General features: G+C 49.2%; 1 protein-coding gene across 1 annotated transcript in view; it reads right to left on the bottom strand.

Moving 5' to 3' along the window:
- PCOLCE2 (procollagen C-endopeptidase enhancer 2) overlaps nt 1–22610 on the bottom strand; it is a 346699-nt gene that overhangs the window by 13923 nt on the left and 310166 nt on the right. Inside the window, exon 7 of the mRNA XM_078665619.1 lies at nt 10696–10779. Within this exon, the coding sequence (XP_078521745.1) occupies nt 10696–10779 (84 nt within the window). The remainder of the gene's footprint in view (nt 1–10695; nt 10780–22610) is intronic.

The following is a 22610-nucleotide window of genomic DNA, read 5'->3' on the forward strand; positions in this document are numbered from 1 at the left end:
AATCTGGTTTGGTCCGCCGGTACCCCACCTCACATGGGCCCACCGCAAAGGCGACTACTATAGAGGCTCCTCGGGGATCAGGTTGATGTGACGGAGATCCGCAAGGAAATTGTTGACTATTTTGCATTCAACGCCCTACCCGATACTTTGTTGCCCACACTTTGGGATTGCTTTCAGGCTGCCAACAGGGGGGTGATCTCCACCGTAGCTATTGTCAGAGCGAGAGAAGCATGACTAGTGGAGACTAGCATGGCGACAGAGATTAAAGTGTTAGAAGAGCAAGACCACTCCGCTCTAACTCGACGTAACACGTGGCAGATCACTATGTTGCACAGTCAAATGAGGGCTCATCGCACCAATAAAGATGAACGCTCCTTCTTAGCTCTTAAGCAGAACTATTATGACGGAGGAACAAGGTGGACTCAATGCTAGCTAGACTGCTTCGTCATGAGCAGGCTAAAGCGCAAGGCACTAAATTCCAGGTGGAAGACAGGGACTGGGCGATCTTTGAGCGTGACAAGCAACGGTTGCTATCAGTCTCTCTACACGAGGGACAAAGTATCTCCAGCTCTGATAGAGAAGTACCTGAGGACCTGTGATTGGGAACCCACTCATCCCCAACATGTGGAGCTTCTTGAGGCCCTGATCACCCTTGAGGAGGTCCGTAACGCAATTCATGCCCTTCCCTTTGGTAAAGCCCCAGGTCCGAAACGGCTCCAGTCAGATTCTACCGGCTGTTTTTGCCTGTCCTGCAAGACTATCTGCTTCAGTTGTTTACCTCCTTCATGGAGGAAACAGGCTTTGCACACACTATGGTGGCGGTTGAGATCTCACTTATACCCAAACTGGGGAAGGACCATAGCCAATGCTCTTCCAATCGCCCAATAGAACTCCTTAAAACATATGTGAAGATCTTCAGCAAAATTCTGGTGACTAGAATGGAGTTTACGCCAGGTCTTATAAACCCTGATCAAGTGGGCTTTATTCGCAATCGACAGCGGGTTGACAACATGCGCCCGAGTGCACACTTAGTTGAGAAATCTCACTGCCACAACATCCAGGCCTGCCTCCTTTTGCTTGACGCGGAAAAGGCCTTTGATAGGGTGGGCTGGTCCTTTCTCAGGGTGGTTTTGGGCAAGACAGCTTTGGGCCCGGCAATGCCCGCTAAGAATATGACTTCCTATGTCACCACAACAGCTACCATCAGGGTCAACGGTGCCCCATGGCCCCCAACAACATTCTCAGAGGCACACATTCAGGCTTCGCTTTGTCACCCGTCTTGTTTCCCCTCATGGTGAAACACTTTTTATTATTATTAGTATTACAAATTATAGAGCGCGTGGCTACCTCCAACGGAAGTATCCCGGCGCTAACAGCGAGTGCAGCGGGCATTGACTTAGAGACTGCAGAAGCTATAAACTGGGCCAAAAAGCCAGGTTTTTAAAGCCTTTCTAAACACGTGTTCTGACTTAGCCTTCCGTATATGTTCAGGCATAGACTTCCATAGGGAGGCTGTTTTTAGAGCGAAAGCTCAACCCCCAAACCTGGCTTTTGCAAAACAAGGAATCACAAGTAGCTCCTCTTGATTTGACCTCAGAGACCTGGTCTGACGGTATTTCCGAAGTCTTTGCTTCAGACATTGTGGACCAATGTCACTGGTTGCTCTGTAAGCCAAGGTCAACGCCTTGAACTCTATCCTTCTCTTGACCGGTAGCCAATGTCATCTACGTTCATGGGGGCAGATGTGGTGGCAGAGTGGCACGTTGCTGAAATGCCTGGCTGCCGAATTTTGAATAATCTGTAGCTTAGCGATGACTATCCACCGCAGAGAAGCTGAGTGGGCATCCCCTTTGGGGTCGGACTCATAAGCTCAGTCTATTTGTAGGTGACCTCTTGCTTTCTAGGTCGCACCCTGTGATCTCACTACCAGCAATTGGTGCCTGCCTTGTCAAATTTGAAGAAGTATCAGGCTTCAAAATTAATGTGTCTAATTCCTGTGTGCTTAATTAGACCATACCCCTGCAAGACCTTCCTGCCCTACAAGACCTAGCACCATTTCAGTGGTCCGCTGGTACAATTAGATATCTATGTCTCAACCTAACTCCTAAGCTGGCCTCCTGGACGCAAGCCAATTGGCCGCAACTTCGGAGATTCATCTTGGCAGATCTCAGGTGGTGGAAACCTCTCCACATTTCATGGCTGGGCTGCTTTAATGTGGTAAAAATGAACGTCCTCCCTTGGTCCCATCTTTTCCAGACCTTTCCAACTCTGATTCCCCAGGAGGATATCCTTCGTCTGCAAAGGGACACCTGTTCCTTTATTTGAAATGGGTAGTGGCCAAGGATCTCTACCTCCCTACTTGATGCAGCCTCTGGACAGGGGTGGACTGGCTTGCACCAACCTTCTTGAATATTATTGGTCAGCCCACCTACGGTACATCTTGGAATGGGTGGTGCATGAGAGTGAGAAACACTGGTTTCACATGGACCGTTCTGTGCATGCTGGCCCTTTTGGGAGCTAGCTTTATTACCTAAGCATGCCAGACCATGCAGCGCATACCTGGCCATCCCTGCTAAGATGATGATTGACATATAGGATAAGTTAGTGACTAAAAGGGGGCTCACTACATTTCCCTCAATCAACACACCCATTGCGCGTAATCCCGACTTTACAGCTGCCCTGCTGCCTCAGTCATTTCTTAGCTGGGGGGAGGGAGAATGTTGGAAACTGCGCAACCTGTTTGTAGGACTCTCCATCGAGAACTTTGAACAATGCAAAACTGATTTCCATATCCTGGAAACGGTGAGACTACAGTACTGTCAGCTGCAGCATTGGGCGCTTCATCCCTCCAAATATCTGGGAGCGACTAGACCTACACTCCCTTCGAAAAACTTGTACAGGCTATGCTGGCTCTAGGGGACTGATATCTGCTACATACCATACACTACAGCACTCTACAGCACTTCAAACTTACTATTATCAATCTTGCTGGCAGTGTACTACTACTGAGGGTATCTCACCTGAGCAATGGGATGCCCCATGGCGGGACATACCCAACACAGATTGAATCTTATACTTAGATAGACGGCGTATAAACTCATGTACCAATGGTAGTATACACTGTCCCGCCTCTCTACTATATACCCCTCCACATCTTCCATTTGCTGATGCTGCTGCTTGGCAGTAGGAGATTTATGTCATATATGGTGGTTATAGCCTCATCACTACTTACTGGAACGAAATACTAGTACACATTAAAGTCACTATAGCATATCCATTTCTTGCCTCTTATTTCATGGTTATCCTTGGAGTGTGACCCAGCACACTAGCAGCGATGACCCACACTAGCTGGAAACACATTAGCCACATGCTCCACGCTGCACGACAGCTTGTCGCACTAGTGTGGAAAAAGAGATCAACCTCTTCCATTGCTCAGTGGTTCACTCATCTATTGCATGTTCTGGTGCTAGAAATAACTCTCACACAATATAACACACTGAGGCTAAATTTCAGTATATCTGGCGTCCATTGATCCATACTTAACCCGTTTGGAACATACATACTTCAATCCACCGAAGCTGCGAGCCATGCAGCTCTTTGACTGAGCCCCTTCAAGGCCTACACTGGGTGCTTGGACCCCCCTCACTAATAATAACCTCTGCCTCTACCCTATTGAGGGGAAATATTCCAGCCCTCAAACTCACTCAAACAGCATCGAACAGGAGTTGTTACAATTTGATGTCTTTCTGTTGTTCTTTTCCATCCTTTTGTTTCTTCTTCTTTTGTTTAGACGGCCTCCGAGCACACTTGCTCACACACTGTACTTTTCCATTTTCTTGCAGCATTCTTCTGGTGCTACCCTATGTACAGTGACTTTGTGCCAATTGGTCCTATGTCATATCATGTTGGTCTCTAACAGTCATGTCGCCCTCAGTTGTACCTAACTGAAAATGTTCAATAAAAAGATTATGAGCAAAAAATGCATGAGACTAGAGGTCACTAAAGGTCAAACAACAACAGTGCTTCAGAGATTCTGCAGTCTCTTTGCCTGTTTTCACTGTTTATAGAAACTTGCCAGCTTCCTTGTCATTTGTGGTTGGATAGCATTAAAAAAGTTTTTTAAAACCTGTATAAAATAAAATGATATTTTCTCAACAGTCACTTCAGGATGGCAACTAAGCCCCAGATCTATCAATATTTGGTGCAGCAAGACAACCTGCTGCACTGCTTAAAACCGAGAAGGCAGGATGAACCTTATTTACCAATATATGGCACATTCCTGCTCTCTCCCTCTCCCCCTCGCAAGGATGCTTGCATTGCTGGCAGGATTCTTTTCGTGCAGGAAGGAATACCTTCCTTAGAAAGAGGAAACAACAAAGAGAAATAAAGATAACAGGGTGGCGTACAGTTTTACGCCTTTCCAGGTTTACTTGTCTTGGTAAATCAGGGACTGCACCAAAATACATGGGTGGATGTGTGGGACCACCTACTCTCCACCCATGTAATGCTTCCCAGCACAGAGTAACGCATGACAGCGGCTTGCGCTGCCTAGTGTTACTCCAGATTTACCAAGCCACGCAGGGCCACACAAGATGGTCTTGTGTGGCTTGATAAATTTGACTTAAGTATTGCATTGCCATTGCGTCACCCTGCATGAGGCAAGGACAATGCAGTCCTTTGATAAATCAGGGACTAAATGTTTTCCTAATGTCTTTCACTAAATAACTCTTCATTGATGAAAGTCAAGGCAGGTTAAAGAGTAGTCTCAGGCTTGGATTATAGCGAGTGAAAAGATATAACTTTGTTGACAAAGCTGTGCAAAGGTTACAACTTTTGCACTTAGGGGCATATTTGTCAAAGTTTTGCGTTGTCCATATGCCATGCAAGGTAACGCAAGAGTGACACAAAACCTAGATAAGATTTACCAAGCCACCCAAGGCCATTATGCATGGCCCTGGGGTGCTTGGTAAATCTGGAGTAACGCAAGGCAGCGCCTTGTGTTACTTTGCCCAAGAAAGGCGTTCCATGGGTGGAGCATGGGTGTTCCCACCCATTCACCCATTGATTTTGGCGCATTCCCAGATTTTCCATGAGTGGTGGACCTGGGAACGCATCAAAATTCTACACCTTCCGAGGGGAGGCGTAAAGAGGAGAAATGTCTTTATTTCTTTTTGTTTTTATCTCTTTCTTTATGTGCTGCCTTCCGCGGCATACATAGAAAGAGGAAAAAGCCTCAAAGGATTGGTTTTGTGCAGGCAGGCTTTGTACCATGGTGCAAGTGTGCCTACCTTGGCTCTAGGAAGCCGCAAGTTCGCCAGCGTAAGGAGGATATCTTGATAGATATGGCGCCTTCCTGCCCTCTCCTTTTTGTACAGAGCAGCGCAGCAAGGTGTCTTGCTGCATTGGATTGCATGAAAAATAAACAATATGGCCACTTATGTTGTTTGTGTACTATGGAGAATGTCACTCAGAGGAAAGAGGTTTTCCAATTGACCTGTAAGGGGAATTTCCTCACAAAACTGGAAAATATCCGCACTACAAGCAGGCTATTGCAGGTTTGCATCAAAGGAATAAAACTGATGGGTTGTCATGTTGTTCAGCATGGTACATATCACTATCTAAGAGACATTCTAAGATGTTACTGCAATACACATCAATGTTGTGTATACAGAACACATGCCATTTTATCTTAAAATGCATTTAATATGTGTGTAGAGATCATTTCTCCTCCATTGGGAGGCTCAGTGAAGTGACTGAAAGAAGTAGTATTGTCTGACTGCAGATGTGCTGGGCAAAATGTAGTTTTTTTAAATGCAGTTGTAGAAAAGGTAAATTACATATAAAGGTTTATTTTCATGTACTCAACACAAAGCTGTCAATCAGGCATGTATGCTATATATTTGAACCTATGAACAAGGAGGGTTTGGGGCCATTTAAAGCATCCATACTAGGCCTCAATGATATATAACAGAACTAGACAGTGTATGGGTGCTACAATTCATATGAAAACTACAAAAAACAGGACCACCGTATTGGATTCAGTGGTTTTAGTGATATAATTCACCTTCAATTTTTACTTTGCTTCTTTGAAAAAAAGAGTCATGGACATTTCAAACATATCGTATATGAAAGAACACTGGTTCAAAAACATACATAATCACAAAAATGGATACAAACTGAACAACATGTTAATACACAAACATAACAATTGATAGGCAGACCTATCCTTCATTTCTAGTTGAAAAGAATGGTGGTCATCAGATTTATACACTAGTCAAAATGTGAATCCTGCCATTACAACCTAGTTGGGAGAGAATGGGACAACAGGCTGATTGCCATGTTTGTTGGCTGCTTGCAGTCTATACAACTTAGTGTCTTATCCAACTAGCTGGGTCAACGCGTTTTGAAACTCTTGAAATCTGTTCGGGTTCTCCTCAGGACCAGGACTAGGTCACACACTACAAAAAAATGTATGACAAGAAATTGCTGAAAATCAAAAAAGGCTGTGAAAAATGCTGACCTCTAATTGATGAAGGTTTCAACATGCTAAATGTTTTTAATCTGTGCAGAGATGCAGACCCAAACAAAGACACAAATTCTCCTTTGACACACTTCTACCCTGCAACAACATGTTCTGTTCAGATACTAGGTAGTGGACCCACATAGGGCAGATTCTTCAAAGTTTTGTGTCGCCCCTGAGCCATGCAAAATAACATAAAGGCGATGCAAAATCTAGATGAGATTCACCAAGCCACAGAAAGCCACCTTTTGATGCCCCTGTGTGGCTTGGTAAATCTGGAGTAACGCAAGGCAGCTTAAGTTGCGGTCTTGCTTACTCTACATGGTGAGGGTGTTACATATGGGGAGCATGGGGACTCCACGTATCCACGCATGTATTCTGAGGCATTCCCAGATGTACTAACATTGGGAGGCCTAGGAATGTGCCAGAATTGTACACCTTTTTCAGTAGAGGCGCAACTAGGAGAAATATCTTTATTTATTTGATCGCTCCATGGAGCAAGGCTGCCTGTGTTGTCGCTAGGCTGCTGATTGGTGGCCAGTGCAGGCAGAGACAGGAATGTGCTATAGCTTGCTAGATTTGGCACATTTCTGCTCTCTCCTTTTTATGCACACAATGCCTCAAGATGTCTTGCTGTGTTGCGCTGTGTGAAAGAATGAAATCTCTGCCCCATAGTTCTTTTAAACTATCCACAACCCGCCCTCAACCTCCGACTAGGAACATCAGTATAGGAGAAAACAAGTGGCCCTTTTCCATTCTTGTAACCAGAAGACACAGCATCTTTCACAATGACATAACAACCAGACCAGCATCGTAACAGAGATAATACCAGTGATATGAAGCCCAGGCCCCAGTAGCAACTGTATATATAAACCCTTTTCGTTGCTCCTGTGAGGTATTGCCTCTATTTTTGTGACTCCTTTTTTACCCATATCTCAAAGAAGCAAAACACACATATAAGTAGCTGCACTATTTGAATTTAGTTTTCCAGTAGTAAGCAGACATGTAGAGAACAGAAACCAACAATAGGTCCACCAGGTCAGATATCAATTTGACTCAAACAGCTGAACTTCATTGGGGCATGTTGTTAATAAACAGTAGATAGGAAAGTGGGTGCCTCAATCCAAAACCCTCCTTATACAACATAAAACGAATATACCATTGTTTCTACTCATTTTTGCTTCTGGTTTAGCTTTGCCATTAAAAGGGGATTTGTTATAGAGATTTGTTTATGCTGTTATGTTATGTTATGTTATGTTATATGAAATTTGTAGAGCGCGCTGATACCATGGGTTTCCTGGCGCTATAGAACAGAGGTGAAACACAGGCTGGAAGATGCGGGATTAGCAGGGTGGGGGGAAGAGGAGGGTTTTAAGCAGCTTCCTGAAGTGAAGAAGGGAGCTGCTGGATTTAATGATCAGGGGGAGAAGATTCCAAAATTTCGGGGCCAGGAGGGCAAACCTACGGCCGCCGAATTTATTGGTTCTGGTTTTGGGTATGACAAGCGTGTGAAGATGAGCTGAACGTAGATTGCGATTTGGGCGGTATGGGTTGATGAGTGAAGTAAGAAAAGCGGGGCTGGTGCAGTGGAGAGCTTTGAACGTAAAGGCAGCCCAGTTTGAAGGCCGCCCTTTGTTCTATAGGCAACCAATGCAGTTTGTGCAGCAGGGGTTTGGCCGACTGCCATTTGGGAGTTTTGTAAATAAGGCGGGCTGCTTGGTTCTGCACTACCTGGAGGCAGTGGAGTAGTGATTTAGGGAGTCCATGATAGAGGGAATTGGAAAAATCCAGGCGGGAGAGTACCAAGGAGATGACTACCTGGATCAGAGCAGCTGGTGGTAGTAGGCGGCTGACTTTACGAATTTTTGGGAGTTGGAACGAGCAAGATGATATCACGGTGCCAATTTGAGAATGGAGGGAGAGTTCGGCGTCGATGGTCACGCCGAGGCTCTTTACAGATTTCGCAGGGGTCGGCGGGAGACCCAGCTTGAGCCCCAGTTCAGTGGGCCAGAACTGGGCACCCCAAATGCGGGAGCCTTACAGTAAGTACCCTTCCTTACTAGAATGGATGAATGTCATTAATAGGAAATTGTGAGACCGTTTGATGTGCCTCCAAGTGGTTAACCACTCATGCCCTAAATCGTTCCCTATTTGCTTAGATTAAACCTTGTAAACAGTTACTTGTTTTTTGTATCAATGGAAACCCGCAGTATACAGTATATTTACCAAAATGAAGGCTCCTTGTCCTTGATGGAATTTGCAGGCTAGTTATTTTGGTTTAAAAAAGGTAGACCACAAATCATATTCCACATTTCTCAATTGCAGACCAGACCCAAGCTCTGAAAGCAACAAGTATATATCAGAATACCATTGTCAGAAATGTTGTTTGACAAATACCATGATCTAAATATCATGTTCAAAAATTACATCCCATTCGGTTTAGACTGTCTAATAACTCCAATGGGACAAAAGTTTTGTACACAGTATTTAGGACATGAATTTTACGTCAGGTAATATTCTGACAACGCTAGCAGGTAACATAGCAACTTGGCAATGAATTGATGTTTTTTCTGCATTCTATAGTGTTAGAAATACACTCTGACATAAATACTGTGCCCTAAATATACTTTGCAAAAATATTATCCCTTTGGGTGTATATTTTCTATTGTCTCCAATGGGGAGATAGTTTTGTGAACAATATTTAAGACAGAAGGACTATTTCGGCTATCATACCAACGCGAAACTGAATTAATGTTAGATTGTGGAATAGCAGTGCAAAAATGGGCTTTTCGCCCTTTTTTTAAAAAAAAGTATGCTAGAGAACTATTTCAGCTATTAGAAAAACATACCCTGAACAAATTATGAAGGTGTGTGGGATGCTTTACATCTGACAAACATGTTTTTTGAGCAAAATATAAACAGACTTTTCCAATCAGAAAACCTGCCAGACGAGAGGTTGAATCGACACGTTCATTTAGTAACAGACCGCCTTCTATTGGGTCATGTGTTTGAACTGGCAAAAGCATGCTTGCCTGAGACGCATATTCGCCAGTTTCCTCTAAAAGTAACCCGAAGATCTACTGAAACAAGTGCTTAATTTGTAAAAAAACATAAGTGCTAGGACCCTTCTCAGGAGGCCACTTCAGCTTGCACCACCCATTGCCCCTACCGATGCTGCCAGTGATACTACCAACACAACTACTAGCCTCCATGCTTTTACAAGTGTGACAATTCAGACAATTTCAGGCCACCCAAATGTATAAAAACGGCGCAGGCCACAGAGATTATTCATTTTTTATGTATATTGAATAATTAAATAATTGATGTTGTACTCAGAATTAGAGAAACAGCGCCCCCATGTGGCAGACTATCATAAGAGCGGTATTGGGAATTAAGGGCCTGATTATGATGGCGGTCGGACAAGTGTCCTACCATCATGCTGTCGGGAACTGGACCGCTTGACTAGCTGTTGGCGGTCCCGCTATTGGTATAAGGATGCGACCGCCATGAAGGTGGTTGCTACCTGTATATTTTGTATTACGGCTTGTGCTGTGAGCTGCAGCAAACGCTGAATTATGTGGTGGGCACCATGCGGTGCCTGCCACATGGTGCAGGGATATGTAGGGGGCACCATAGGTGCCACCCAGGGCCCACATCGGAGGGCCAGGGGGGCCCGCTACAGGCCATTAAGTGACTGCCTTTTCATGGCGGGTTTACCCCCATGAAACAGCCGACGGAAAGGAACATTGTAATCCCTACCGCGGTGCCTGCCTGAGCAGGCACTGCCACTTTTGTAGGGATTGCAGTCCCTCTGGCGCACCAATGGGCTCCTTGAGCCCGTCGGATGTGTGGCGGTCGGTCTCTCTGCCTGCTTTCCATCCGCCCGCCATCATAATGCGGTAGGCGGTCAAGCAGGATTCGAAGGCAGTGGAACCTCCACCGACAGACTGACGGTGGCGGTCTGACTGCCATCGTAAGGAGGACCTTACTGCGGGTGCCGAATACCAAAAACCACCGACCCAAATTAAGCACTGACAGAAACATAGAAAGAGATGAAAGACACAATAGTGCGTAAAACAAAAGTTTAACTACAACATTGGTGCCTTTGATCAGACAAATTATGCAAATCTCACAGCTATTAATTGAAAATATGGTCAAAATGTGTACTATCTTACCAAAGTTACTCGAACAGAAATTGCTTTCTAGTGTCCCACTTCTTTTACATTTTTGATTGCACGGGATGACAGTTGGTTTCAAGCCTTTAAAAAAAGAAAACATATTTAATAAAAAAATCACAATTCGCATGAAAAAATGTAAGTTACTTCCCTAAGAGCCATCTTGCTCATGTTATGTTTTCTGAACATGTGGGGTAGCTCTTGCTTTATGATAACGTGCGTCTGTTGACAAAATTGATTAATGTATAGATTATTTTTTATTAGGGAAGAAAGTTACCTGGGATAAATAAATGACCTGTTCCCATTGCGTTGTACGAAGTGGAAGTAAAAAGATAGCGGTCTTCATTCCACAAATTCTAAAATACCTGGATGAATATCCTGACCCTATTGCATGTTCCTCTCATAAAACAAAGAAATCTGGCTTAATATGACAATTTATGAACTCAGGAGCAAGTGTTAGCTTTCCAAAAAGTAATGATGAGGTGAAGGCGTGGCCTGACCACCCACACTGGGTTTAATCATCTTGCATTAAGGTACAAGATCTCAGAGGAATTATAGTTATGGGTTGAAGCCCCTTTTATGTGGAGCCGATATTTACTGACAACCAGATGACACAGAGACACATAAGAACATATACACACATGCACACATGCTTAATCACGTGCATACATACAGCCATACACTTACTATCATACACCTCTAAATTGACAAGTGTTTAATCATTTTAACTTCATTTTATTGGTATGGTTAAATAAAATATACAGAGGAATACACAATACAAACAGACATTTGGAAATCATTTTGCATAAATGGCTGAAAGTCCTTGATAAAGACAGGCAATCGGCGGAGGGGTGGATGATGACCAAAGGTGTGTAGCACCCTAGGATGCAGTGCAGTTGAATTTAGTATTTTAGTCCTTGTATAGGATGTAGTGCTGCCACATTAGAATTTGAAGCTTATATATCTCATTTATGTTGACTTCGAATTTAGAAACTATGGGGCCCATTAGGATGCCTGGCGTATCGCCACCGCCATGCGGGCGGTGGCGATCCTCCAGACATCCATACCCGCCTACCACCCATTTCCCCCCCGCCATATTACTATGGCGGGGGGGACCGCGGCGGACGGAAAAAACGTCTGCCACTTTTACGCCCCGGTCTCCTTGCGGCCGGGGCAGAAAAGGTTTAATATGGTGGCGGTGTCTATTAGACACCGCCAGCCATATTAACATGGGCCAAAATAGATGACTTTCCGTGGCGGCGATGCCGCCACAGAAAGGCATGCTGTCTTCACTTTGGGGGCCCCCTGCGGGCCCGCAGAGTGAAGGAGAGGTGGGGGGTGCACACGGGGGTACCATTTGCATAAACATAGAGGCAGGCACCGCGCGGTGCCTACCACTTTGTTTATGCAAATGCATAAGTGCATTTTTAGCATTGTGGCGGGCGGTGCTGATAGCACCGCCCGGCCACAATGCTAAAAATGCAGGATGCGCCCGCCACAGTGGCGGGCACATCCTAATACCCCCCACGGGACCCCCGCCTTTATGGCGGGCGGTCCCAATCCCCGTGAGGATGGCGGGCGGGCAAAGTCCGCCCGCCATCCTAATGACCCCCCATATTTCTGATCATAAGACGATAGGCAATTGATGGAAAATGCCTCTGATAACATCATTTTGAATTTGTTTGGATTGATGCTACTGTTTTTTTCAACTTGTGCACTGGGGCTCTGCTAACCAGGCCCCAGTGCATGTGCTCTGACCCCTAAAATATGTTGAAATTGACTACATTCCTAATGGGCATATTTAACTTACCGAACAGTCCCTATTATATGGTACAAAGTATTCTCAGGGCCTTTAACTTAAATGTCACGAGTGCACTGCAGCACATATCTCACCACTTAAGTGACAATACAAACATGACTGCAGGCCTGCCACCAGTTACTTTGCAGGTTTAAATTGCAAATTCAACCTTTCAAAATAACCCTTTTGACAGGCCTAAAGACTCCTTTTGAATATTAATAAGTCACTCCTACGTAGGCCTAAAATGCCCATAAGGCAGAGTGCATTATATTTAAAAGTGGGACATGCAAATGTTTAATGTTAAACACGTCTTTACAGTGACAATGCCCTGAAAGCTATTTTCACTGTAACAAGGTTAGTTGCTACATAGGGAAGTATTATGATACTTTATTGAAGTTAATAAAGTTATCTCTGCCTAGAAATGTAATAAGAAGTTTGCTCTTTCACTTTTTAAAATACTTATTCCAAACTAAAACATTGGTAAAATCAGATCTATAACAAACATTTCACAAAATGTACTTTTAAAAAGTTTTATTTATCCTGTCTAAAGCCTCTAAAAGCCTATTTGCCTGAAAATCCAACTATCACCCGGGAGCTGAATACCTCCTTGATTTGGTGTGAATTGGCTCATAGAGATGAGACGACGGGCTTGGCTGTGAGGAGGTGTTCTTTTCCTCTGACAGAATGACCATGTGGGCAGTACCCAGGAACTTAGAGGCATGTGTACAAGCCCCTATCACCACCACAATGTCACTTTTTCTGACGTTGTGGTGGCGATAGGGGCTTAGCCTTATTTACAAGGCAGCATTAAGCCACTTGATGTGGCTTAATACTGCTTAGTAAATAAAGACCTCTTTCACGCTCTGGTTAGCGTGAAAGGGGTGGGCAGTGGGTGTTGTGGTGGGTGTTCCATCGCAACACCCATTGATTTTGACACTGCCCCCTATGTACAAGGGCAGCATACATAGGAGGCAGCGCCAAAACGAAGACAAGGAGAAATGCATTAATTCTCCTCATTTTTGCTTTTTCCATGTGTGATGCCTTGTGCAGCACACATGGGAAAAGCAAACTGCCATGGATTGTTTATGTACAGGAAGGTGTCCCTTTCCTGTACATAAACAATCTGTGAAACAAATGCCATGTTGTGACTTTCATGTGTGCTGCATGAAGCAGCACATATAAAAGTGACAAAATGGCATTTTAGGATTGTTTATGTGCAGGAAGGGATAGGTGCAAGGGTGCCTGCGTTGGCGCTACACTGCTAAGTGTAGCGCCAGCGCAGGGGGAAATGCAAGGCTGCACCATATCATTGTAAATATGATGCAGCCTTGCATTTTAGAAGTGGCAGAGTAAGGCGTTAAGCCATGACGGCTAACACCTCACTCCGCCACTTCTTCGTACATATGCCCCTTAATTTTCTGCAAAGGGGTCTGCCTTGTCACAGGCAGATGCAGCTCACAACTGTGCCTACCCCCTCAATTGTCCTTCTAGCCAGATAGGCACCAATCCCAGTGGGAGAGGGGCTGTTCCCAGAACCATTTTAGGTGACCACAGGGGAAGGATTGCTCATTTCCCTGGCCACCCCTCTAGGGCGGGCACATGAGTTCTGCACAGGGTAAGAACGTTGATGCCATCCTGGTTTTAGGCAGAGAGCGGCACTGTGGGGTTGTTTGCAATAGGGCTCACAGGAACTGCTGCAAAAGTGGGTAGGCTTACCCCTGGGAACGTTTTCACTACTGATCAGAGGGGCACCAGCAGGAGTGAGTTCCACCCACAGGCTAGTGCCAGGTATAAATGTGTCACCCCGGGCTGTTTCTTAAGAACACTGCTGTACCTGTAGAAGACAGAAGGACTGCACCTGCTATTTATGCTTGTAAGGAGAACCATAAAGGCTGAACCTGCTCCCACTCCAAGATAAAGAAGTGAACTTGAAAGGCTCAGTTGGCTGACCTCCTGTATGCTACAGACACCCAAACACCGCTAGAAGACCATTTTCCTGAAAATACCAAGTTGACCCGCTTTACCTGGATCTGCTCTGGACATGCTGATGGCCTCTGTCGGAGTGAGTCTTGACCTCAAAGTGCTGTTCCTGAGATCCTGGAACTCTTGGCTAGTGTTAGAGTGCCTAATCTGCAAAAGCTTGGTCTTAGAAACTTTTAGCCAACTTTCTGCCTGGAGAACCGATGGAGATCAGGATCACAGTCAAAGCCTCAGACTTTGAATCTTCGATCGGTCTTAGCTTGCTTGTTTGTCCGGCTGAAGGAAATCAGACTTCCAGAAAAGTTTTAGTTTGAATGCAGAGGGCTTCTCGAGGACCGACACGGATGAGCATCCTATCAATATCAAAGCTTTCCTGGGTACGAACATTGGAGTCCCCCTGCTCTGAGCTTTTTCTGCCATCATCGACGATCGCACCAGGCCCTAGTGCTTCAGCAACAGACTGTCGTTGAGCCCCACTTTGGATACAGCTAACAGATTGGCCCACGACAACTCATTGACAATTACTTTTTCTTCATAAATGTTTCTAAGTATGAAGGTAACTCTTCCCACTGTCATCAAGCCTCACTTTAGATGCAGTTTGCCCCAGGACGAATCATAGACAAACAAGCATTTGCAATGCAATAGGTCTCGCAGCATTAAAGTTTGAGTTATTGGCATTGTATATGACAATGTGTTGCATGAATTTTTTTTCAAACTAAACAAAGTCGGCAAGGATAAAAAAAGTCCTGAATTTGTAAATGTGAAATAATCCTAATATCAACGAGGCGCAGTGGATGCGGACCGTTAACAGTGCAATAGGCAGGAAGGTGGTGGCCGAGAGGTCCCCTGAAGAAAAGAATCATGCAGCAGTGATGGTGTGATGGGGGTTGGGGGGGTGTAAAACCAAATGCAGAGGTGAACAGCAGCACACAGCACGGGACGAGGCGAAGGGATATGGAGTTAGATGTCGTCTTTTTTTTTTTTTAAAGAGAAACACAAAGATTTAAAAAATAATAGGACCTGCAAGCCGCACAGAAATTAATAAAGAGCACACCTTACTACCTCGGACTGGAAACAAAGGTCCATACAAATAACGCAGAAAACATGAATCATGAAGGGTGGTCTAAGTGCTTGTTTCATTATAATATGGACGCATCATTCTGTCTCCAGATGACAGACATTACTGCTACCTGTCTGAGGTGAAGTTAACCTGGTTTAATAAATGTCTATACCAAAACATGGCTTGCGTGCTTTCTGCATTGACAGAGGAGGGGACATCGTCTTTGGGAGGGTCAAGCAGCCAGGGCCACTGAATGAATATAAACCATGATGGCAGAAAAAAGGGTGAATGGTCAAACAGAGAGAGGATTCACATCCATAGGCCATTGGCTGTAAATGAAAGGAGATGAGGAAAGCAGAAACGGATTGATGCTTACAGGCTAGCAGGTGCAAGATGACAGGACAAGCGTGCGAAGGTGCATTTTAAGGCACCACGGAGTCAGGCAAGTGAAGGAGACAAAGATACGAGATAGGAACCCATGGTGTCAGGTCCAGACCTGAGAACAGATTGAGTAGGGGGGCGGTTGTGTGCGAATGGTCAGTCATGGGTAGAGGTCATGATTACAAAACACAGTTCATCATGTCCAGTGTGATGGCAAGGAATGAAGGGCAACTATTGCACGCTGTACTAGGCTGCCCGACTCATAGTTCATAGACACAAATCCAGTGGTGCAGCGAGCATGTACTGTAGGGAGTTCGAGATAATGAAACTGATTATTCTGCTGGATTTCTCGAAGTGGTGCTTCAGTGTTAGGGGTTGGTTGGTTTCGTTTTTTTTTTTCAAAACCGTGTTTATTAAGAGTTCAATCAAGAGTCAGGACAGCCCTCCACAGTCAGGAGGAGACTGTCAACAACACAGACAGAGAAAGGCATGGCAATGAACTCAGATTTTTATGGAAACAAAAGGGGCACGCCCCTAAACCCCCCCAGCCCACCCATTCCCAACAGCATCCCCCAACTCCCCTTCCGACTACCCACCCCTTATCCCACCCTAACCCAGTGCACGTGATCGCTAGTCAGCAACAGGAGACGGAAGCAATGTCAGAGTTGGCTAGTAGCCTAGGGCCCGGGGTCCGCATCAAGGGCCAGCACATCATCAATGTCAGCTGGGGGATCGAGGTCCAGATCCCTGTAGTCCGCCCACCGCTTCCAGATCTTATAGTGTTTCCGGGGGCACCCCCTGGCCTCAAACACGGGTAATTCTAAACCCATCAGGTAGTCCAACCCTGCCTTCCACGCACTCAGGGGGGGGGCACGTTCGCACTTCCATGCTTGGGCCAGGTCACGCTTAGCCACCACGAGCCCCAACAGCAGTAGGTGGCGCTTGTAAATGTTACCCCCAACATTTTCCAGAATATGAAGGAGACCCAGCCTAGGGGTACGGGGAACATCCCACCCCAGCACTTCCGACAGGCAGTCCCACACACCCGCCCAGAATCGGGTCAGCCTCTCACAGGACCACACGGTATGGAAAAGTGTCCTCCTCTCAGCACCACACCTCAGACACTCAGGGGTAGCTATGAGGCCCGCACGCCACAGCCGCTCCCTAGTATAATAGGCCCTATGGAGGTATTTAAATTGAATGAACCGAAGACGGACGGCTATAGCTGCACACCGAGGAGATTCGAGGGCCTCCCGCCAATCGTCCTCATCCAAGGGGCCAACATCACTCTCCCAGGAGGCCTTCAAGGTCGAAAGGGAGGGGGAGCAGCCGACGACCAGGGATCGGTATATCTGAGAGACTTTCTTGTCGCCCAGGTCGCCCATAAACAATTTAGCCTCAATGGGACTAAAGTCGGGGAGCTGTTCCAACCCCACTAGGCTGGGGCCAAGGGCATGCCGGAGCTGAAGATAGCGAAAGAATTGGGACCTGGACAAATTATACTCGGAGCTAAGGTCCTGAAAGGACTTAAGCGTGGTTCCGTTGAGGACATTACCGAGGGACGAAATCCCGATCGCGTCCCAGCCGCCGAACCCGGACAAGGAGGCCAGCTCTGGTAGTAGACCGTTATGCCACAGTGGCGTCTCGGCCGTCAGCCTGCCCCACCACCCCATGCGGCGCAGAGCCTGCCGCCAGACCGCGAAGACCACCTGAGTGACCCTTGGCAAGGCCCTCCTCCGCCTGGCCGAGTACAGCAGAGTGTGGAGAGTGGCACCGCCCATCAAGGAATGCTCCAGTGCATAGGCCGGATCGCTACGATCCCCATACCACCACTCGTTGAGCACTAGAAGATGGGAGGCCTGGTAATACGATAGCAGATCAGCGGACGCCAAGCCGCCACAGTAGGTAGAGAGGAAGCAGGTACGCAGTGCCACCCTAGAGGCACCCCCGGCCCACAGAAATCTGCCCAGCACCGAGTTGACACCACGGAACCACTGCGGGTCTATTTTATACGGGTGATTCTGTAGTTGGTAGAGGAGCCGAGGCAGGGCCACCATTTTGAAAATAGCCGACCGGCCATAGATATTGAGGGGCATACGCGTCCAGGTCTTAACATCAACCTGGACCCTGTCCCACACCGGCTGGATGTTACGATCCCATGCCACAGCAGGCGAGGCCGAGAGGTGTACGCCCAGGTACTTCATGCCGTCGACCGCCACCTGAAGAGGCGCAGCCCACTGGCAACTCACCGAGGCACCCCCCAGAATCCACAGGGTAGACTTGCGAGGGTTAAGAAAGAGCCCCGACGCCTGGCCGAACTCCCGCATTATGTCAAGAACACGGGGTCCTGTACGGTGTAAATCGGTCATGAAAAAGAGCACGTCGTCCGCATATAGAGCAATGCGGTCCGAGTGGCCCGACCCCCACACAAAGCCCCGGTAAAGCGCGTCCTGGCGCACTCGGGCGGCCATGGGTTCCATGGCCAGCGCGAAAAGGTACGGGGAGAGGGGGCACCCCTGACGAGTGCCCCTGGCCACGGGGAATCGCGCGGAAATTGCCCCAGAGACGCGCACAGAAGCGGTGACACCGGTATAGAGTAGCTTTACATAGGAGACGAAAACTGGACCCAGGTTCAGAAGTGGCAGGAGGGTAAGGAGGTAGGCCCAGCTGACCGAGTCAAAGGCACTATCTATGTCAGCCAACAACAGCGCCGCCTGGTCCCCAGTCGTCCCAATCGCGTCAATCGCCGCCTGCGCCCGCCGAATGTTGTGTCGCGTCGCCCGGTGCGGCATGAATCCCGCCTGATCCGGGTGGACAAGGGCCGATATGTGGGGAAGCAGGCGATTCGCAAGCGCCTTGGCCAGGAGTTTGGCTTCAAAATTAATAAGGGAGATGGGTCGGTAGGACTCGCGGCGCTCGGGGGGCCTGCCCGGCTTTTGAAACACCACAATCTCGGCGTGGCGCCAGTCCGGGGGAAGGCTACCCCGCTCCCGAGCCAGTTCCAGAGCCCGCCTGTAATGCGGCCCAAGCTGCAGGTGGAATTTCCGGTAAAATTCACTGGGGAACCCACTAGGCCCAGGTGCTTTACCCGTATTGAGTTGACCCAGCGCGTCACCCAATTCCTCCGCTGTCAGGGGGAGATCCAGGGCATCGCGGACCTCGTCAGGTACCGCCTGCGGGCGAACCGCCGCGAGGTAAGCCGCAATGCCATCGGGGGAGAGGCTCTCACGGGGGGCATACTGACGCTCGTAGTAGCGCGCGAAGCTCGCAGCAAGGATCGAGGGGTCTGTTATTGCCACCCCCGCGCCGTCGACCAGCCCCGGTAAAGTGAGTGGCTGAAAAGTCTGCTGACACAACCGGTGGAGCATGGTGCAGGACTTGTCGCCCCACTGGTACACCCTACTACGCGTAGCCAGCCACGCTTGGCGGGCCTCGTCTAACAAGACCGAGGAGTAAGACCGTTGTGCCTGTAACAGCAGCCGCAACGTCATATCATCGGCCGCCTCCCTGTGTCGTGCCTCACGCCTTTCCACACTCTCCGCCGCAGTGGCGATACTTTCCTGTCGGGTCCGGCGGGCAGATGCGCACCAGGCAATATCGACAGCCCTCATGGCGGGTTTCATGGCTTCCCACACTGTCACTGCATCAACTTCCTCCGTCAGATTGTCCCGCCAGTAGTGGGCAATCGCGCCGCGCAAGTGCCGAGAGTAGCCCGGTTGCTGCAGGTGCCATGTAGACATCCGCCACCTGAATGGTTGGCGCGCCTTGCAAAGGTCAATTTGAACCGCCACCGGGGAGTGGTCGGACAGCCCGCGAGGTCGGATCGCCGCCCCCTTTACTCTATCAAGGAAAGTCCCCGGTACAAATACACAGTCTAAGCGTGAAAGGGAGCCATGCACAGCAGACACATAGGTGTATTCTCGTCTCTCTGCATGAAGGTGTCTCCACACATCCACCCATCCAAGGCCATCAATCATTGCACTCAGCTTCGTAGGCGAGGCCGCAGCCGCGACCCCCTGCCTCCTCTGCCTGTCCAGAGCCACATCCAACACGTCGTTCCAGTCGCCACCAATTACCGCCAGAGAACGGGGAAGTTCGGCCCACAGGGTAAACAGTCGCTCCGCAAGGGCCCACTGCAGCGGGGGAGGGGCATACACACTACCAAGGATTACGGGCTCCACACCAATCTTCCCTTGCACAAACACAAACCGGCCCTGCGGATCAAGCCACTGACGCTCATGGGTATAAGCCAGTCGTTTATGAACCAGGATGGCTACCCCCCTCGAGCCCCTGGCAAACCCCGCATGAAACACCTGGTGGAAGCCAAACCTCTGTAGGCTCAGAGCCTTCGTACCCAGCATGTGCGTTTCCTGGAGGAGGAGCACGTCAGCCAGGTCCCTTTTTGCCCAGCGGAGCACAGCCCCCCGTTTGATCTTGTCCAGGAGCCCCCGGACATTCCAACTCAGTACACGCATGAGAGCAGTAGAAGGCACAAGTCGTGGGGCGTCAGCCATTGTCCCAATGGGTCCGTGTCCACAATCCCCGCAACCCAACCCAAACTCCCAGCCCACCAGCCGCCGACCGCATACGAAACACGTGCATCCCACAGAACACATTCCCAACCCCCGCTACCCCACTAGTCCCAACCCAACCCCCCAACAACCTAACACCCCAGAGCCCCCCTCCCCCACCCCAATACCTCAATAAACAATGAAGCATCTGTCGCGGTATACGGTACTTCAGACCCAAAACACAGCGTCTAAAGCCAGTCATACCAATGGATCCCAACTAGACTCCCTTTAAAACCCTAACCAGGCACACTCCCAGAACCACCCCCCAACCCCATCCGGAGGAGGCAGCCCATAAAGTGCACCCCGAACCCACTCCAGGGAAACAGCAACATCAGTAGTAAGGCACCACAAACCAAGGGGTGTCGGACCGCAAGCGTCCACACCCCCACCAGGAAAGGAGTCAATACTGCACCAGTCAACGGCTGCTCCATCGGCCAGAGTTCAGCAGCCACGGGGTAGAGACATCGACGAGAGGCCGCCAGCAGGTAGCCCTGGCCTGCGACAATCCTGAGTCTTCGCCAGGCTATTCTGTGTCAGGTTGTGTGTCCCCCAGCAAGGGATCCCGGGACAGGGACCTCCGTCGGGAGCGGGATTTGCGATGGCGTTTCCCCTTGGCAGGCGGGTCGCTCCGGTCCGTCGAGGAGCCACGTGGCGACCCGGAGTGCAACCCCGGCTGGACGTGCGGGCGAATCCTGACAGTTTCATCAGTCCAAGTGAAGACGGCCTCTGGTGTATCGAAGAAGAGAGTCTTTGAGTTGAAGACCACCCTGAGGCGAGCCGGATATAGTAGCGAATACTGGATCTTGAGACCTCGCAACTTGGCCTTCGCCTCCAGAAAGGAATGCCTCTGCTGGTGGACCAGTTTGGTGTAATCAGGGAATATCATAATCTTGTGGTTGTCATAGAGCAGCGTGTCCTTGAGCCGCGCTTCCCGGAGGATGACATCCCTGTCGTGAAAGTTAAGGAGCCTTGCAATGATCGGGCGAGGTCGCTCCCCAACTGGCGGTTTCTGCGTCAAGGTGCGATGCGCGCGCTCCACCACAAAGCAGCTCGACAGGGCGTCCGGGGGCAGCCAGCTCTCCAGCCACCGAGACAGGAAGACATCCATGGGCCCTTTCTCACAATCCTCCGGAAAGCCAACAAAGCGCAGGTTGTTCCGTCGCGCCCGCCCCTCGGCATCTTCCACCCGCAGTGCCAGGCCTCGTTGAGTCTGTTCCATGTCGGCAATCTTCTTCTTAAGGACGCCAACATCCCCCTCAACTGTCGTGACCCTGGTCTCCGTCTCCGTTATGCGAGCGACTGCGTTGCGGAGGTCCTGGCGCAGAAGCATCACATCGGTTCCCACCGCTCCAATCTTCGCATCTAACATATCACGGGACTGATTGAAGGCTGTCAGCAGCGCCGCGTTGTCTGGTCCAGTACTCTGACCCCCACTAGCCGCTCCAGCACTTCCACCGGGGCCGGTAAATTTGTCGATTGGCCCAGACTTTGTGGCGGCCGTGCCCCTGGTCATGGCGGCGGCGGCAGAGGCGACCCACCAGTAGCACGCACCTGTAGGGGGGTCGCACCGCTCGAGGGTCCCCCACTCAGGCCCCAGCCGGGGCGGCCGAAGCACACCAGTCCACTCAGGATCTCGCCGTCGCCGAGCCGTCGGTCACAGGGAGGGACTCAAGTCGTGCAGCCTCGCCAGATCCCAGCGCATGGAAGCCTCTCCCCAGGTGTCCGACTCCTCCGATCTATGCCAGTGGGACCAGCGAGCCCCTATGTCCACTGGGGCACAATGTCCTGCACTTGCTCCCGTGCAGTTTGGCGGTCCCCACAGCGGGCCGGCGCCCGGGCCACACCGATCTCACCGGCACCCCCGGCTCGTCACGGGCACTGGCCGCCCCCGCCCGACTCAGTCCACGAGGGCGGAGGGTGCAGCGCGCACCGACGGCCCGGCACCGCGGTCGGCCGCCGTGAAGAGCGCCGTGTCCGCCGGCAGCAGAATGCGCCAAAGGATGTAGGGCGCTGCAGGCGCCAACAGCGGAGGGTCCCAGGATCAAAGGGTCCACGAGGCGCGGGGGTCGCCAAACTCGAGGCCCCGGCTCCGCCGAAGCAGGAAGGCCGCAGCTCCACCAGGGCA

The sequence above is a fragment of the Lissotriton helveticus genome, chromosome 11 (assembly GCF_964261635.1).
Source record: "Lissotriton helveticus chromosome 11, aLisHel1.1, whole genome shotgun sequence".
NCBI lineage: Eukaryota > Metazoa > Chordata > Amphibia > Caudata > Salamandridae > Lissotriton > Lissotriton helveticus.